Source organism: Natator depressus, chromosome 3 (assembly GCF_965152275.1).
Source record: "Natator depressus isolate rNatDep1 chromosome 3, rNatDep2.hap1, whole genome shotgun sequence".
NCBI classification, from domain to species: domain Eukaryota; kingdom Metazoa; phylum Chordata; order Testudines; family Cheloniidae; genus Natator; species Natator depressus.
In genome coordinates, this window is record NC_134236.1 from 73,965,373 (window position 1) to 73,981,980 (window position 16,608).

General features: G+C 37.7%; 1 protein-coding gene across 2 annotated transcripts in view; it reads left to right on the top strand.

The window, feature by feature from the left end:
* FUT9 (fucosyltransferase 9) overlaps positions 1-15,687 on the top strand; it is a 123,687-nt gene extending 108,000 nt beyond the window's left edge. For both annotated transcript variants that reach the window (XM_074948127.1, XM_074948128.1), the window contains exon 2: positions 1,452-15,687. In XM_074948127.1, coding sequence (XP_074804228.1) covers positions 1,460-2,539 — 1,080 coding nt within the window. In that variant the 5' untranslated portion in view covers positions 1,452-1,459 and the 3' untranslated portion in view covers positions 2,540-15,687. The remainder of the gene's footprint in view (positions 1-1,451) is intronic.
* The last annotated feature ends 921 nt before the right edge of the window (positions 15,688-16,608 follow it).

Here is a 16,608-nt window from a genome sequence, read left to right on the forward strand (position 1 = left end):
TACCCTCACAATTCACCCAAAGGCATGTTGCATTAATAGATCTTTAAAACACTTCCTGTCATGTGTTAATGCTGTATTTAAATATTTATTTTACAGGTGAGGTACTGAGAGCTTTCAAACTGGGTTAAGAGGCCTGAAGGTTTCTCAAATTCTTTCTACTCTTTTGAATATTTTTTTTAAATGGGGTTTTTACACTCTGGTGTGGGCTTTCCATAGTAAACTTTGTGAAAGCAGCTCATAACAAAGTCTTAAAGTCACAGAAATATATAAAAGCCATGCAAATGTTTTGTTGTAACCAAACTGCTTTGCAGAATGAGACATTTACAGTGTGTATGTATATTTGGGATGCCTTCTGACCTCTTGGGTACCTGACTACTGCTCCATTTCTCCTGTCATGCAATCTCCCTCTCTAAATTTACTAAATAAATGTATTTTTACAAATGCCTTCAAGTTTATGGCTACACTAAGTAGCAGAGGGACAAGCAACAAGCCATCCCACCTTGAATGGTTGCTCCATCTCCCCACTCCTCCCATGGGGAACAGGACTCCAGAAAGGAGACAGGGAGGACGTGGGCCCATATGGTGCACCATGGGGAGCAATGAACTCCATAGTAATGGACAGAGTAGACTGCTCATCCCCTCATCTAAGGAGTAACACAGGAAAACTGGCATATCACAGGGGCGCAATCTCTCTGGTATTCCTAGGGCACTGTAACTCTGCACTGCTGCCTACCCAGGCCTGTGGCACAAAAACCACAATTTAGCCTTCATGTGGCATCTCATCATCACGTGTTTTCCCTTACTTAGGGATGATGTGAGTCTAGGGGTTAGAGCACGAGAATGTGAGCCAGTATTCCTGGATTCTTTTTCTAGCTGTACTTAATTGTAGGTATGGATGTTCATCCCATCTAGAAATCAGGCAGGGGCTGCATTTGCAATAATGTCTACCCTTACCTGATGAGCAAGTTGTTGGGAAGTGCATGGAGCCACAGCCAGCTGAGCACATGGTAGGGAGCATGTTATACCCAGAAAGGAGTGTAGTAAATTAATTATTCTTCACCCAGGAACAGGAGGGGAGTCTAGGAACTAACTGTGTCTGACTGTCTGCTTTCTCCTGGACTGAGCCTGCAGTCTCAGCCTACATTCTCTATATTGAACCAAGTTAGAAGGCATACAGTTGGCAGAGCAAATTATACTGATGTAGTCACATGCATCTAAACCCCTAAACACTCTTTCAGTTTATTTAAATTAGCTTACAAAATGCAAAGGTGGTGTGCCACTGTTTGTCGTGTGTGTGTGGGTATTTCCTTTTTACTGAAAATTCTTTGGAAGTTCATGGGTAAATCCACACAGTTTTATGGCTTTTATATTGAAAATGCTATTCATTTTGATGTGTGATTGCTTTAATAGAACACTTGTACACAATTAACACCTCTTGTTTTTATTTTCAGAACAAATTATGACATCAACATCCAAAGGCATTTTTCGGCCATTTTTAATTATTTTCATTGTTCTGGGTTGTTTCATGGCATTTTTACTTATTTACATCAAACCAACAAACAGCTGGATCTCTGGTCCCATAGAATCAGCCAGCTCAGTTCTGAAAATGAAGAGCTTCTTTTCTACCAAAAGCGATTACTTTAATGAAACAACAATACTGATCTGGGTTTGGCCATTTGGACAGACATTTGATCTTGCATCTTGTCAAACAATGTTCAACATCCAGGGGTGCCATCTAACTATTGACCGCTCACTATATAACCGATCTCATGCCGTCCTTATTCACCACAGAGACATCAGCTGGGATCTCACTAATTTACCTCAGCAAGCTAGGCCGCCGTTCCAGAAATGGATTTGGATGAACTTGGAGTCTCCAACTCACACTCCACAAAAGAGTGGCATTGAACACCTGTTCAACCTGACCCTGACTTATCGGCGTGATTCAGATATTCAAGTGCCTTATGGCTTCATGAAGGTTAGCACAAGCCCATTTGCATTTGAAGTGCCAAGCAAAGAGAAGTTGGTATGTTGGGTTGTAAGTAACTGGAACCCCGAGCATGCTCGAGTCAAGTATTATAATGAGCTAAGCAAATATACTGAAATCCATACCTATGGGCAAGCATTTGGAGACTATGTGAATGATAAAAACTTGATTCCAACTATCTCCACTTGTAAATTTTACCTGTCCTTTGAAAACTCAATCCACAAAGATTACATTACTGAAAAACTTTACAATGCTTTTCTGGCTGGATCTGTACCAGTTGTATTGGGCCCATCCAGAGAAAACTATGAGAATTATATTCCAGCAGATTCTTTCATTCATGTCGAAGATTTCCTCTCCCCAAGAGAGCTAGCGGAATATCTTCTAATGCTTGACAAAAATAATAAGCTGTATCTTAGCTACTTTAACTGGAGGAAAGACTTCTCAGTGCATCTTCCTCGGTTCTGGGAATCACATGCATGCCTTGCTTGTGACCATGTAAAGAGACATCAGGAGTACAAGTCCATTGGGAATTTAGAAAAATGGTTTTGGAATTGAACTTTTTACCTTTTTGTGCATTTTTTTCAAAGAAACTGACATAATCTGTAGCCTAAGTGGAGGTGGGAAAGAAAAAAAAAATCTGTGTTTTATGTCAGTTTTTATCAGCTATCCCCTCTTGGGGTATCTTATTTATGTTTGTCAGAGATTTTAAAAGCTCAGCATCAGCAGTCATCAATACTCAGTTTTAAATTATACTGTATATAGCTAATTATGTGCACTGAAGAATAATTTATTGTTTACTTTAGTTTTTATTCAAGGGTTTTTTCACGTTTTCAGTCGATTATCTGTCCCAGTCTTACACAAGATGTAGTGATTTTTAACATTGTGTTTTTTACTTTAGATGAGCTATTTAACATGCGTGGAAAATGAAGACATCTTAAGATATCATAGAGAATTTTAATGAAATTGGTTTAGTTTGAAATGGTTTAGTTTGAAATTTGTGTAACTGGTTTAGTTTGAAATTTGTGTAACATTTCAAAAGACAATAATGTTTGTCATGGTTTAATTTCTGCTCTCTTAAATTCTAAGAACACTCTAGAATTGAATACACTGCATTACTTTAAGTGGTTCCTGTTTATAAGGTATATGGATTCAGAAAAATGTATTATAAATAAGCTTTAAAAAGTTATCACAATATAAGAGAGCCTTTGGGTTTTAAACAGGAAAAAGGTATTCCCCTTACAGTTAGTTCCATTACGATACCTTGGAAATATATGGATTTGCTCTCATCTCCATAAGATAGAGTACTGAGGAATTGAGAAAATTATGCTCCCAAGTTAGTGTTTGAAGCCCTGATTTGGTAAAGCATTTAAGCACATGCTTAAACTTAAGCATGTGCTTTTTTGAATCAGGGTCACAGGTAATGTTACTTTAAATACAGTTGAATAAATTGCAATATACTCATTTGATCACACTCATCTTTATAACTAGATGCTCAGCTCTTTTTCTTCTTTTTTAACACTCCTCTATTCGGGGTTAGCGATGTTTATAGCCTTCTTCCAAAACTCATGGTTGTACGCCAAGCTATCATGCAGATTGGTCACTCTGAGCTCTGCTGATATCCGGTCTGTGTAAAATCTTTAGTTGTCTTCCATCCACAATCACTGCAAGAGACATCCTACTGATACAGCTGTACAGGCTCCACTGGATATGCCTATTATTCAAAAAAAAATTGGAAGATTTTGCAATCGTTATATATTCTGATTATTTGCAAATTATTCACCCAACTCTATAAAAGTCTGTTCCAACTTTAATTGAACTTTAATCACAGCTGGATAGCATCCTGAAGTGGGTGAATAATGTGAAGAAATATTGATTGAATATTTTATTAGAAAAAAATTGTGAAACTAATTACATACATTAGATTATTATTCAACCTGCTCTAGTTAGAACAAAGGCTCAGTTTGTTTTTAGGGGTTTTTCTTGCTGTTTTGAAAGTACGTCATATGAAAGGTATTTTTAAAAAGTACCCATCAGAACAATGGATATTATCAAGATTTCAATATAAATATGTTCATAGTATTATGTGTGCTATCATAGCAAATTCTGAAATGCAGTTTTGTCATTATTGTTTTTAATATGTCTATTAATATGTGCATTATTTGGATTCATTATCCTGTAACCTCGGCAACTAGGATTAAAACTCCCAATACTATAGATAATCATAGATCTGGTGGTTTAATAATGTAGATGTATTTTGTACTAAGATAAAGCCACTGTACATAGTTCTTGATGGCAACATGTACTTATCACCCACAGCTCCCACTGACTTGTAGACAGCTCTTAGACTCAAGCCCCTTTATTTTGGTATGATCTCAGTCAGGTTTGACTATGTACATCTGAATATACTAACTGTATAAGATATACTGTAGTATAAGAACCTGAAAAGAAATAATTGTTGAAGGAGAACTTTAAGGGAACATACTCAAGGCCCAGATTCTGAACTGGTGTAGATCAGCATAGTTCCATTGACAGCTACTGGTTATGGATCTGGTCCAAACTTAACATCCTTAAATGAAAGTAAATCAGAGGCAGAAAGTTTGGACTATGCCTAAACAGAATGGCAGCATCCCTCTAGATTAGTTTAATCTAAAAAGTAGTCAGCAGCTGAAATAAAGCATGAAGAAAGAACCCAAAAATTTAGAAAAAGGAAGAAAATATAAAAACTTACATCAGGAAAAAGTACAGCTTGAATAATATTTAAGGCCCTGATCCAGCAAAGCACTTAAGGGCGTACTTAATTTTAAGCATGGGTGTAAGTGCTTTGCTGGAGTGGGGCCTATGTCAGCAGTTGATTTTTATGGTAAACATTGGGTGAATGATATGTTAATTTCTGTGTTACCTCCTTGTAATCGAAGATGGAACACAAATGCTGAATGGTGTAAAAGAACTGTAAACTTAAGAACATAACATGGAACACTGAATGAAAAGGTTATAGAACTATGAACTAGACTTGATCTTTTACCTAAGAGTTCAAAAGTTGCTTTCATGATTCAAATATTTAATTATGCCCATTTATTGCTAAGTCTTAAAAGGTTTAAATAAATAAAAGGTTTCAATAAAAGGTTTACTTACAGCATACTGTGAATCTCCTAAATTCACCAGTACTGCAGTATGAAATATAAAGGGACAGCTCATGTTGTGCATTAATCTGATAGTAACTTTCTTTGAGGACTGGATTTCATTTTATCTAAAAAGAGAACTCACCCACGTGTAAAATATATGGGTGGTATTTCTGTAGTGTACAAATTACTATTACAAGGTAAAAACCAGGACACTTTTTCATCTTTTTTTTTTTCTTCAGGAGGCAAGTAAATTCATAGCATTTTAATGTGCCATGCCGTTTTGAAGTAATCTGTGACCAGATCCAGCTGATTCTGAAGTTTGAGAGTCTTTGTATTGACTGGTTCAATGCCTTGGTGAACTGTACATAGTCTTTTATTTCTTTTCAGCTAATTGAAGTTGTCTTACAAGTTAAAAAGCCCTTATATCAAGTCAAAACTAGTCCCCTGGCTTCAGGACTCAGCTGATGTACTTGTCATATTAACAACAAGAAGCCATAATGATGAGACAAGAACGTGTATGTTTTGTTGCGACAGAAACCATAGGGTACCAATCTAGCAAGGCACATAAGAACATGCTTAACTTTAAGCACATGAGTAGTGCCATCAGTCAGAGTTGGATCAGGCTCAGCGGGACTATTCTAGTGCTTAAAGTAATGAATACGTTGAAGTGCTTTGCTGGATCAGGGCCTAAGTTTGTATCTTCTGTGTATTTTCACACAATCCTTCACGTTCAGATTAGGTCTCTCACGGTGTCTTGAGTGTTAGTGAGAAAATCAGAGAGAAACCTAACAAAGAGCTAAATGAGCCAAAAAATATACACAAATCTTTAAAAAGTGACGCTATCCTAATACATTGCCAGCTCTGCTGAAAGGTGAGGCTGGGACATAGATAAGCCAGGCACTCCATAAATAACTCAACAAGGACAATACAGCCCCCCCTTTAAATCATGAGGAAATAAGTCACCACTTAACTCCAAGGAGATGGCTTCAGGCAAGGGGCTTGAGGCCTTTTGAGCAAACAGGAGGGAGGGTCTCAGGCTAGGCCACACCAGCCCAAGTCTCCTCTGTAGTTTGACAAATACTTGAGAGCTTAATATTTTTACAGAATTCTTGTGCTCGGTGAGTCTGACCTGATCAGTATGCTCTAAAATTGGCTTAGGGTTTCTATTACACTGCAAACTGTAAACTCTTTGGGGCAGGGACTGTCTATATCTGTGTATTGTACACTGCTATGTACGTGATTGCCTTTTAACAAATAGTTGGTCGTATTTCACAATTACAACCATAGAGCTTGTTAACATTCCTTTCTGATTACCTAATATCTTGCCATTTTACCTCAGGCAAAATACCCACTGATGTTAATGAGTGTTCCGCTGACAAAGATCTCAGAATCAGGCACAATTACTTTTTTGTTTGCTGGCAGTAGGATTCTTGCTATGTCCATTAAATATAATTGCACATATAGGTGTACACAGTTTGGTTTTATTGTTTTAAATAAGATCTTGCCACAATGCATGTGGTGGCTCTGAGCCTTGATCACCAGGGGTGCTGCATTAATTTGTTTAGTTCTTTCCCTTTGTGCTCATTCTTGGAGGGGAAACATGAAGAAAATTGATGAATTGGTCTCTTTTCTATTTCTTCTGAATGTACACTGTCAAGAATTCTCATGTGGAGGAGATTTCTTTTGGTCACTTATTTTTCAAGGGACTGGCTAACCAGGTTATTTTAAAAAAGCAAATGTTTTTTTCTCTTATTGAATTACTCCTGTCAGAAACACTCCATCCTTTGTGGAGATTTATAGAATTTCTGCCTGCTAAGTTACCATACCAAAGGGCTAGAGTTAGTCTGGCAGGACATGGTAGGATGTGTGGCCATACACCAAAAATATTTAATAATGTATGTTTTCTTTTAATTAATTAATTCAACAAATTTGCTTTACCCTTTTCTGGATCTTTTTCTTTCCTTCTTTCCTTGTTGCTGAGTTTTCTTTCTTCCACAAAAGATGAAAATCCAGCTTCAAATCAGGTTTACCACTTTGTAAAAACCGGTCAACAAACTAAAATAAGCTAAGGAACACACTTGTGCTGCTAGTACATCTGTTATAACCATTGTCATATTCAATCCCACTGGCGCTGCTTGACATCTCAGCTTTAATAGAAGAGTCTAACGGTTCAATCATAGCGTGATCGAAGTTATTGAGAATTCTTTCATCGACTTCTAAGAGGTTGGGATTAGAAATATTTCTTCCTAATATCATGCCTGGTGACAGCCAATTCCATTCGGATGGAAAAATGCAGATGCAGCAGGTGTAATTGTTGGTGCCTCTCCTTTCAGACAATGACAGCTTTTTTGGGATGGTGGATCTTGACTTTTGAAAGTGAAAGTTTTTTTCTTTAGATGCAAACTTGATTACTCTAAAGAATTGCTTCCAAGAAATCAGTCAATTAATGCTATAATTAGTGCTTTCCACAGAACAGTGCTGTTCTCGGGAAAAAATTCCCTAATGGCAGACAGAGCTGTCCCTAGGGACCCTGGGCAGCATGGGGCCAGCAGCCCGGAGCCCCTGGACTTCCAAGAGCTAAGCAGATCAAAGCAAGCATATCTATCACACTGAGGAGATTTAATCTTCAAGACTCCTTATAAGAAATGGAAAGGGAGGTGGATATTTTTTGCTGTTTTTAAAATTAAATAGGCAGCTAGTATTGTTTTTTAAATTATTATGAAGAACAAGTTTAAGCTTTGTTGTAACATGTGTTGTTTGCCTGGACTGTTCAGACCTAAATGATTGTGTAGGAGGAACTTTGAGTTGGCTTCTTACATACCTTCATGCTGTTTCACATCTGATACTCCTTGATGAAACATAGGAGCCTTGTCTTATAACAGGCTTATTCAAAGTGGTACAAGCTACGAAAGTGAGATCCTGGAAGAGTGTTGCCATTTTCATAATGTAATAAAAATACTGTAATGATAAATAATAATTAATAATAAATAGGGTATAATAAGCATGTCATAAAAACAAACTATATTTCCAAGATCACTGCTTTTATAATTTATACTCAGGTAAAGGAGAAAATCCCTGGAAATATTCATTTTTAGGAGGGGGTTTGTGAGACTTGACATTTTAGTGAAAGCGGTTCACAGGTTGTTAAAGTTTGGGAACCACTGCTTTAGAGGATTTGGTGGAAGAAGGTAGTGTTAGAGGAAAAGAGAAGTGAAAAATGACTGGCCAGATAACTCTCCACATTTTTATCAATGATTTTAATTCAAGCATTCGGGCATCTTTTATCTTCCAGTCATCCATAACCTGGGTGCATGCTTAATAGTTTCCAGTTACCCCAACAGTCATTTATTTTCTGTGCACTGAAAATACATTTTTCAGTGTACCAGCTTAAAAGAGAGAGAGGAGGCAAAACATGTGCTTTTCATACAATGTTATATAGTGTAAGCACATCCTTTACATTGCTTCATTTTCAAACCATACCCCTGCACGCCTTACTCATTCATTACAAGGCTGTCTTTTGGACATTTTTAGGCTTCCTATCTTACCATGAGCTATCAACGTTCTCCCCTTCATCAATGTGGAAAACATTACATAGTGGGATGCTTTATCAGTGCAAACAGTCACTAGATCCTTCTTAAAAAGCAGTTTTTCTTTCATTTCCCAGTCACTACAGCTCATATGCCATAAGGCATCTGCATTCCTAAGAAACCCAGGGTTGCCAGTTCTTTGAATGCCCTTTTCTTACTATCCGGAGAGGATCACAGTCACAATGAACAAACAGTTTGGCTGAGGTACATTAAATTTAAGCACGATATTGCCAGGGACAATTTTTTTTTTTTAAAGAACAAATGAGACATAAGAACATAAAAACGGCCATACTGGGTCAGACCAAAGGTCAATCCAGTCCAGTATCCTGTCTACCGACAGTGGCCAATGCCCGGTGTCCCAGAGGGAGTGAACCTAACAGGTAATGATCAAGTGATCTCTTTCCTGCCATCCATCTCCACCCTCTGACAAACAGAGGCTAGGGACACGGTTCCTTACCCATCCTGGCTAATAGCCATTAATGGACTTAACCTCCATGAATTTATCCAGTTCTCTTTTAAACCCTGTTATAGTCCTAGCCTTCACAACCTCCTCAGGCAAGGAGTTCCACAGGTTGACTGTGCGCTGAGTGAAGAAGAACTTCCTTTTATTTGTTTTAAACCTGCTACCCATTAATTTCATTTGGTGGCCCCTGGTTCTTATATTATGGGAACAAGTAAATAACTTTTCCTTATTCACTTTGTCCACACCACTCTTGATTTTATATACCTCTATCATATCCCCCCTTAGTCTCTTCTTTTCCAAGCTGAAAAGTCCTAGCCTCTTTAAGCTCTCCTCATATGGGACCCGTTCCAAACCCCTAATCATTTTAGTTGCCCTTTTCTGAACCTTTTCTAATGCCAGTATATCTTTTTTGAGATGAGGAGACCACATCTGTATGCAGTATTCAATATGTGGGTGTACCATGGATTTATATAAGGACAATAAGATATTCTCTGTCTTATTCTCTATCCCTTTTTAAATGATTCCTGACATCCCATTTGCTTTTTTGACTGCCGCTGCACACGGTGTGGACATCTTCAGAGAACTATCCACAATGACTCCAAGATCTTTCTCCTGATTAGTTGTAGCTAAATTAGCCCCCATCATATTGTATGTAGAGTTGGGGTTATTTTTTCCAGTGTGCATTACTTTACATTTATCCACATTAAATTTCATTTGCCATTTTGTTGCCCAATCACTTAGTTTTGTGAAATCTTTTTGAAGTTCTTCACAGTCTGCTTTGGTCTTAACTATCTAGTTTAGTATCATCTGCAAACTTTGCCACCTCACTGTTTACCCCTTTCTCCAGATCATTTATGAATAAGTTGAATAGGATTGGTCCTAGGACTGACTCTTGGGGAACACCACTAGTTACCCCTCTCCATTCTGAAAATGTACCATTTATTCCTACCCTTTGTTCCCTGTCTTTTAACCAGTTCTCAGTGCATGAAAGGATCTTCCCTCTTATCCCATGACAACTTAATTTACATATGAGCCTTTGGTGCGAGACCTTGTCAAAGGCTTTCTGGAAATCTACACTATGTCCACTGGATCCCCCTTGTTGACCCCCTCAAAGAACTCTAATAGATTAGTAAGACATGATCTCCCTTTACAGAAACCGTGTTGACTTTTGCGGAACAATTTATGTTCTTCTATGTGTCTGACAATTTTATTCTTTACTATTGTTTCAACTAATTTGCCCGGTACTGATGTTAGACTTACCCGTCTGTAAATTGCCAGGATCACCTCTAGGAGCCCTTCTTAAATATTGGTGTTACATTAGCTATCTTCCAGCCATTGGGTACAGTAGCTGATTTAAAGGACAGGTTATAAACCATAGTTAATAGCTCCGCAATTTCACATTTGAGTTCTTGCAGAACTCTTGGGTGAATGCCATCTGGTCCCGGTGACTTGTTATTGTTAAGTTTCTCAATTAATTCCAAAACCTCCTCTAGTAACACTTCAATCTGTGACAATTCCTCAGATTTGTCACCTACAAAAGAGGGCTCAGGTTTGGGAATCTCCCTAACATCCTCAGCTGTGAAGACTGAAGCAAAGAATTCATGTAGTTTCTCTGCAATGATTTTATCGTCTTTAAGTTCTCCTTTTGTATCTTGATCGTCCAGGGGCCCCACTGGTTGTTTAGCAGGCTTCCTGCTTCTGATGCACTTAAAAAACATTTTATTACCTTTTGAGTTTTTGGCTAGCTGTTCTTCAAACTCCTTTTGGACTTTTCTTATTACATTTTTACATTTAATTTGGCAGTGTTTATGCTCCTTTCTATTTACCTCACTAGGATTTGACTTCCACTTTTTAAAAGATGCCTTTTTATCTCTCAGTTCTTCTTTTACATGGTTAAGCCACAGTGGCTCTTTTTTAGTTCTTTTAGTGTATTTTTTAATTTGGGATATACATTTAAGTTGAGCCTCTGTTATGGTGTCTTTGAAAAGTGTCCATGCAGCTTGCAGGGATTTCACTCTAGTCATTGTACCTTTTAATTTCTGTTTAACTAACCTCCTCATTTTTGCGTAGTTCTCCTTTCTGAAATTAAATGCCACAGTGTTGGGCTGTTGAGGTGTTCTTCCCACCGCAGGAATGTTAAATGTTATTATATTATGGTCACTCTTTCCAAGCAGTCCTGTTATAGTTAGCTCTTGGACCAGATCCTGTGCTGTACTCAGGACTAGCTCGAGAGTTGCCTCTCCCCTTGTGGGTTCCTGTGCCAGCTGCTCCAAGAAGCAGTCATTTAAAGTATCAAGAAATTTTGTCTCTGCATTTTGTCCTGAGGTGACGTACTGTGAGTACTGTGCTGATGGAGTATGAATTCCTAGTTTTCAGGCTTGGTATGTAATGTGTGAAGAGAATACATAGAACTGGTAGTGTTGTTTAATACATAGTGAAAAGTTAGTCAGTGTCACTGAGTATAAACATTGGTTTCTAAAAGCAAAATCTTTAGAAAAAGTTAGTATGTAATTCCGTTCCACTTCTTCCTTTACCTGGAGCAGATGGCTCACGTGGCAGATTGACGATCATCAGTTAAAGAACTAAATGTTGCCGATGATTAGCTAATAATGCTCCTGTTGTGTCTTTTGTTGGATTAAAAGACAAAAAATCATTTATGCTTCTTTTTTGTGGCTTGGGGAGTGAACTTTAACTGATGCATATTTCATTTTTGACATGATCAACTCTAATTCTGGTATTACTTCAAAAGTTGTGACTTCATTGAAGGTACTCCTGATTTAGGACCTTATCTAACAAAGCACTGTGGACTCCATTCAGCAAAAAACCTAAGTACAGTTTTAAGCCCTGTTGACTCCAAAAGAGACTCAAGCATGTGCTTAAAGTTAAGTGCATTCTTAAGTGCTTTGCTGAATTGGGGCCCTCTACCATGTGCTTAACTGACTTCAATGAGACTATTCACATGCTTGTATTTAACCATATACTCAAGTGCTTTGCTGGATCAGGATCTTATCCTATTGCAGATTGTTAGTTACTGTTAAGACTAACAGTCATGGCTGTGTTTTAATTTGACTGATTTTAAATAATACGAGTGTTTGGTAGGATGAATGCAAAGAGAGCAGGTAGGTTTCACAGAAAGTAGTTATTTCAGCATTATCTTTCATGGCTTACGTAGCCAAACAGCCTGTTGACTCCAACAGGAGTTTTAGCTAATCAGGGAATTCAGGACTGGATGACTGTTGTATGACTAAAAGAAGAGGAGGACTGTTGTATGACTGTTACTGATAAATAAACTTCTTATTTGTGTTGGAACAAACAGTTCCAGAGCTAATTCCTGATTCTAGCTTTAGAAAAATCAGCATGAAAAGGCAAAAAGAAAAGGAGTACTTGTGGCACCTTAGAGACTAACCAATTTATTTGAGCATAAGCTTCCGATGAAGTGAGCTGTAGCTCACAAAAGCTTATGCTCAGATAAATTGGTTAGTCTCTAAGGTGCCACAAGTACTCCTTTTCTTTTTGCGAATACAGACTAACACAGCTGTTACTCTGAAACCTGTCATGAAAAGGCAGTTTGTTAGATGTGTTTATAAGAGCTATAGAAATGCCTGTAAATGGATTAAATAATTATATTCAGTGATGGTTTGAGTTTATGGTATAATTGCCACAGAATGACGCATGTTATAATGCTCTTGGAAATATTGGAACCCCATTAGTAAGGCCCTACTGAATTGCAGGATGATTGTCAAGTAATTGTGGCTGAGTTGCGGACAAGACATGGAAAATGGGGGAAAAAGTAATAGATCTTTATTAATTGTGGTAATTTAGAAAAGCCAGAGAAGACCTATTTGTTTAAGAAAAAATTGTTGGGACAATAGAAACACTCAGTACTATGCTATGCCTGCTAATTTTTTTTTTTTTTTTGGTTCTGACAACTGGTTGACAACCTCCAGTACATTATGGTGACCTCAGTCCAGTTCCTACTGCATCCATGGCCGTGTCACAACAATCTTCATACAATTAGCACAATTAATCTAAGAAACCAAGGACTGAATGGAGTCTCCCCTAGCGCTTTTTCTCCAGATCAGAGCACAGAGTCATTAGAAAGATGGTGTAATTTGCATTGCTTCTACCTATGACTGTTTTATGATTAAATAGAGCATTTCAGTCTCCAGTGTAGCCAATCCAGTACTAGTATTTATAAAGTATGGTGCCAGTCTACACACATTAAGTGTCCATCATTATTGGAATTATTCATTACTTTTCTAATATTTCTAAATAATTAATAAGTTTACACTTTATTTGTTGTCATTTGGTAGTCAAAATATGTACTTGTTATTCTTTCCATGAATCCAACCCAATGGAAAGTGACCTGGGTGAAATCCTGTCCCCATTGAAGTCAATGGGAGTTTGGCTATTTATTTAGTGGAGCTCAGATTTCACTTCTGGGATTTAGGTTTAATCTCAAATACATGGGCATGCCAAATAGCAGAATTTTAAAGATATATGGGTTAACCAGCACTTGCACATCTGAAGTTAGGATAAAGTTCTAAGGGATTCTGGAGACCATATCCAACCAACCACTTTGGCAGTCAGTATTTGGAGAACATGCTGTATAGTCACTGTCCTCTGACAGTGGATGAAATCAGCAGTCAGATATGGTCTATTCTATATTGCTGAGTGAATAAATTACCCTAGCGTCTATGATTTTTTTACTGCAATGTTTTATCACTCAAGCGTTACAGGTAGGGAAAGGAAAGGTTAATTCCTTTGGAGTAATTTAATTATTTAAAGATGCAGTGAAGATAGTGACAGCAACAAAGGGAGATGTTTTCTATCTAAACAAAAGTCCTAATGTGCCAAACTGTTTCCAGTGACTGAGCAGAAGGGTTAAAAATTCAGAAGTTTAATAGGATTTGCAAAACCTTGTATTAACATATTGTATTTTGCACTTTTATATATGTATAAAATTGAAAACAGATGCCAAATGTACAGTTTGTAAAATAATATTTTTCTGATCTAAGGATGTCATCACATTATGGTTCTGACTGTGTCAATGTAAACTGTGAAAATGTGATGTACCATCACAACACTGCCCAGCAAGGACCATTCTTAGCATACAGATTAGTGACTTGCATTTTTATATAAACCATATTCATAAATCAGAAATCACTTTTCTACTTGTTTTTTGTAGAATATTTTTCCATGTTTACAACAACACAACTGTTACTTTATATCAAACATCAGTTTTGCTTTAAAATATTATTTTTAATAGTTAGACAGGTGTCTTAAAAAGGCCAGAGGCTGAAATCTGTAGCAAAAAGTGCTTCTAAAATCCAAAACAATTCATTTGCCAAACTACAGTGCAGTTAAGATCCAAAATGTCTTGTCTAATAATAAGTGATACAAGTAAAGAAAGCCAGTTCTTTACCAACGTAAAGGTGGGAATGTTAAAATTGTAAGGAAAAATGGTTGACAATTATGAACTCAATCCTCTGTCTTTTTATGTAGCTTGGAGAATCCACTACTTTGTCCTATAGTTGAATATCCCAGATATTCAAACAATTTGATGACAGGTCATAGGATTGACCTCCAGAATATTATTGACAAGAATTATGAGAAGTAACCTACCATTATTTGTGTGATTTAAAGTTCTGATCCTTCATTAGGACATATCCGCATGGGACCCTGCACCCATATACTAGTAGTAGAAGATAAAAGGACTCTGTACGGTTGCAGGGCTCTGAGCTTACAGGCCCTGATGCAAGATTGGGCCAAAGTCCAGTTCCTGTCTATTTGAGCTTACATGCATAACATTGAATGGGAACTGATTTGGACCCTTGCTTTGTGATCCCAGATAATTGTGTTCCTTGTGTCGATGGTATGATCTATTTATATTATATATATATATATATATAAATAAAAAAATAAAATTGTGATAACTGAAGAGGAACTTCAGTAAAAATAATAATCCTGAGATGCAGACATTTTTTTTTAAGAAGCCATGACAGAAAGGCAGCCTTTTAAAATGTGCTTTATGTTTAATAATTACTAACTGAAGTACCTTTATTTTCCCCAAAGGTTACATCTTAAATGGCGCTAGACATTTCATGATTGGGATTTTACCAAAACATATCACTTTGTTGCCCTTAGACTATAGTTTCATACTGAAATGACTGTGAAAAATGTAGAGGCTGATGGTTTTTCAGTATTGTTTTTAATTTGCTGTATTGTTATAATTTTCTTCTGATTATCTGTAATTATGTTTATAATTTTATACACCATTTGACTGCAATCTGAAGAGATCTACTGTCTGAAACTACAAGCAACTGTAACCATATCAAGGACATCATCATTATGTGAAATCATTCTAGTGGAAGTTTGTTTTCTACATGGTTAACAAGCAGCTCATGCAGCTTATTTATTTAGCACTGGAATTCACCCCAAAAGATAAACACTGGATATGTAAATAATAGTGCTCTATATATGCCTAACAAATTATTGTAATAGGTATATTAAAAATAAAAGGAAACATTCTAAGTCTATTATAGTTCTTGATTATTTTCGATGTCTGTTTTCTCGGTTTTTATTCTCGTAAGTTTTCTCCTCAAAGGCCTGATCCAAAGACCACTGAAATCAATGGGAGTTTTCATTGTCTCCAACTTTGGATCAGGGCCAATAAACACTTCTTCTATTGCTTGTCTATCCATTACGGGTACAGTTTTTAAAAGCTGTCAGCATTGGCCTAAACTGTCCTTGACTGCAATGGAAGCAGACTTAATCCAGTGCTGAGAACCATAGGTGCCAGCTCCACGGGTGCTCCAAAAAAAATAGTGAGTGCTCAGCACCCACCCGCCCCTCCATCAGCTTCTCCCACCAGTGGTGCAGGAACAATTTGTATGGGGGGGGTGCTGAGAGCCACTGAACCAAACTGTAAACCCTGTATATGATGGCAACCACTTCAAGCCAGGGCGTGTGGCAGCACCAGCATCACCGGTCGTTCCAGCACCTATGCCTCTTACTCCCCCCAGTGCCTCTGGCCTGCTGGCAGCCCTGCCAATTGGTTCCTCCCATCTCTCCCAGCACCTCCTGCCCACCACAGATCAGCTGTTCAGCAGCATGCAGGAGGCACTGGGAGGGAGGGGGTGGAGCGAGGAAGGGGTGCGCTCAGGGGTAGGGGTGGGGGTGAGAAGAGGCAGGGCCTGGGGTGGGCAGCGCCTATGCTGAGAAAGTTTGGATTTCCAGACCAAGTTATTGTTTAAAATATATATTTTTAAACAATAGCTTTTGGTGTTTATATATATCTCCATAGACCATACATTTGAAAACAATAAGGGTGAAATTCCTCCCAGCCTTATCCATATAAGTAGCCCCTCTGAACCCACTCACATGCATAAAACAAGTAGCATTTGTCCCTGAAACAATAGAGAGCACCTGTTACAATGTGTTCTGCTGTAC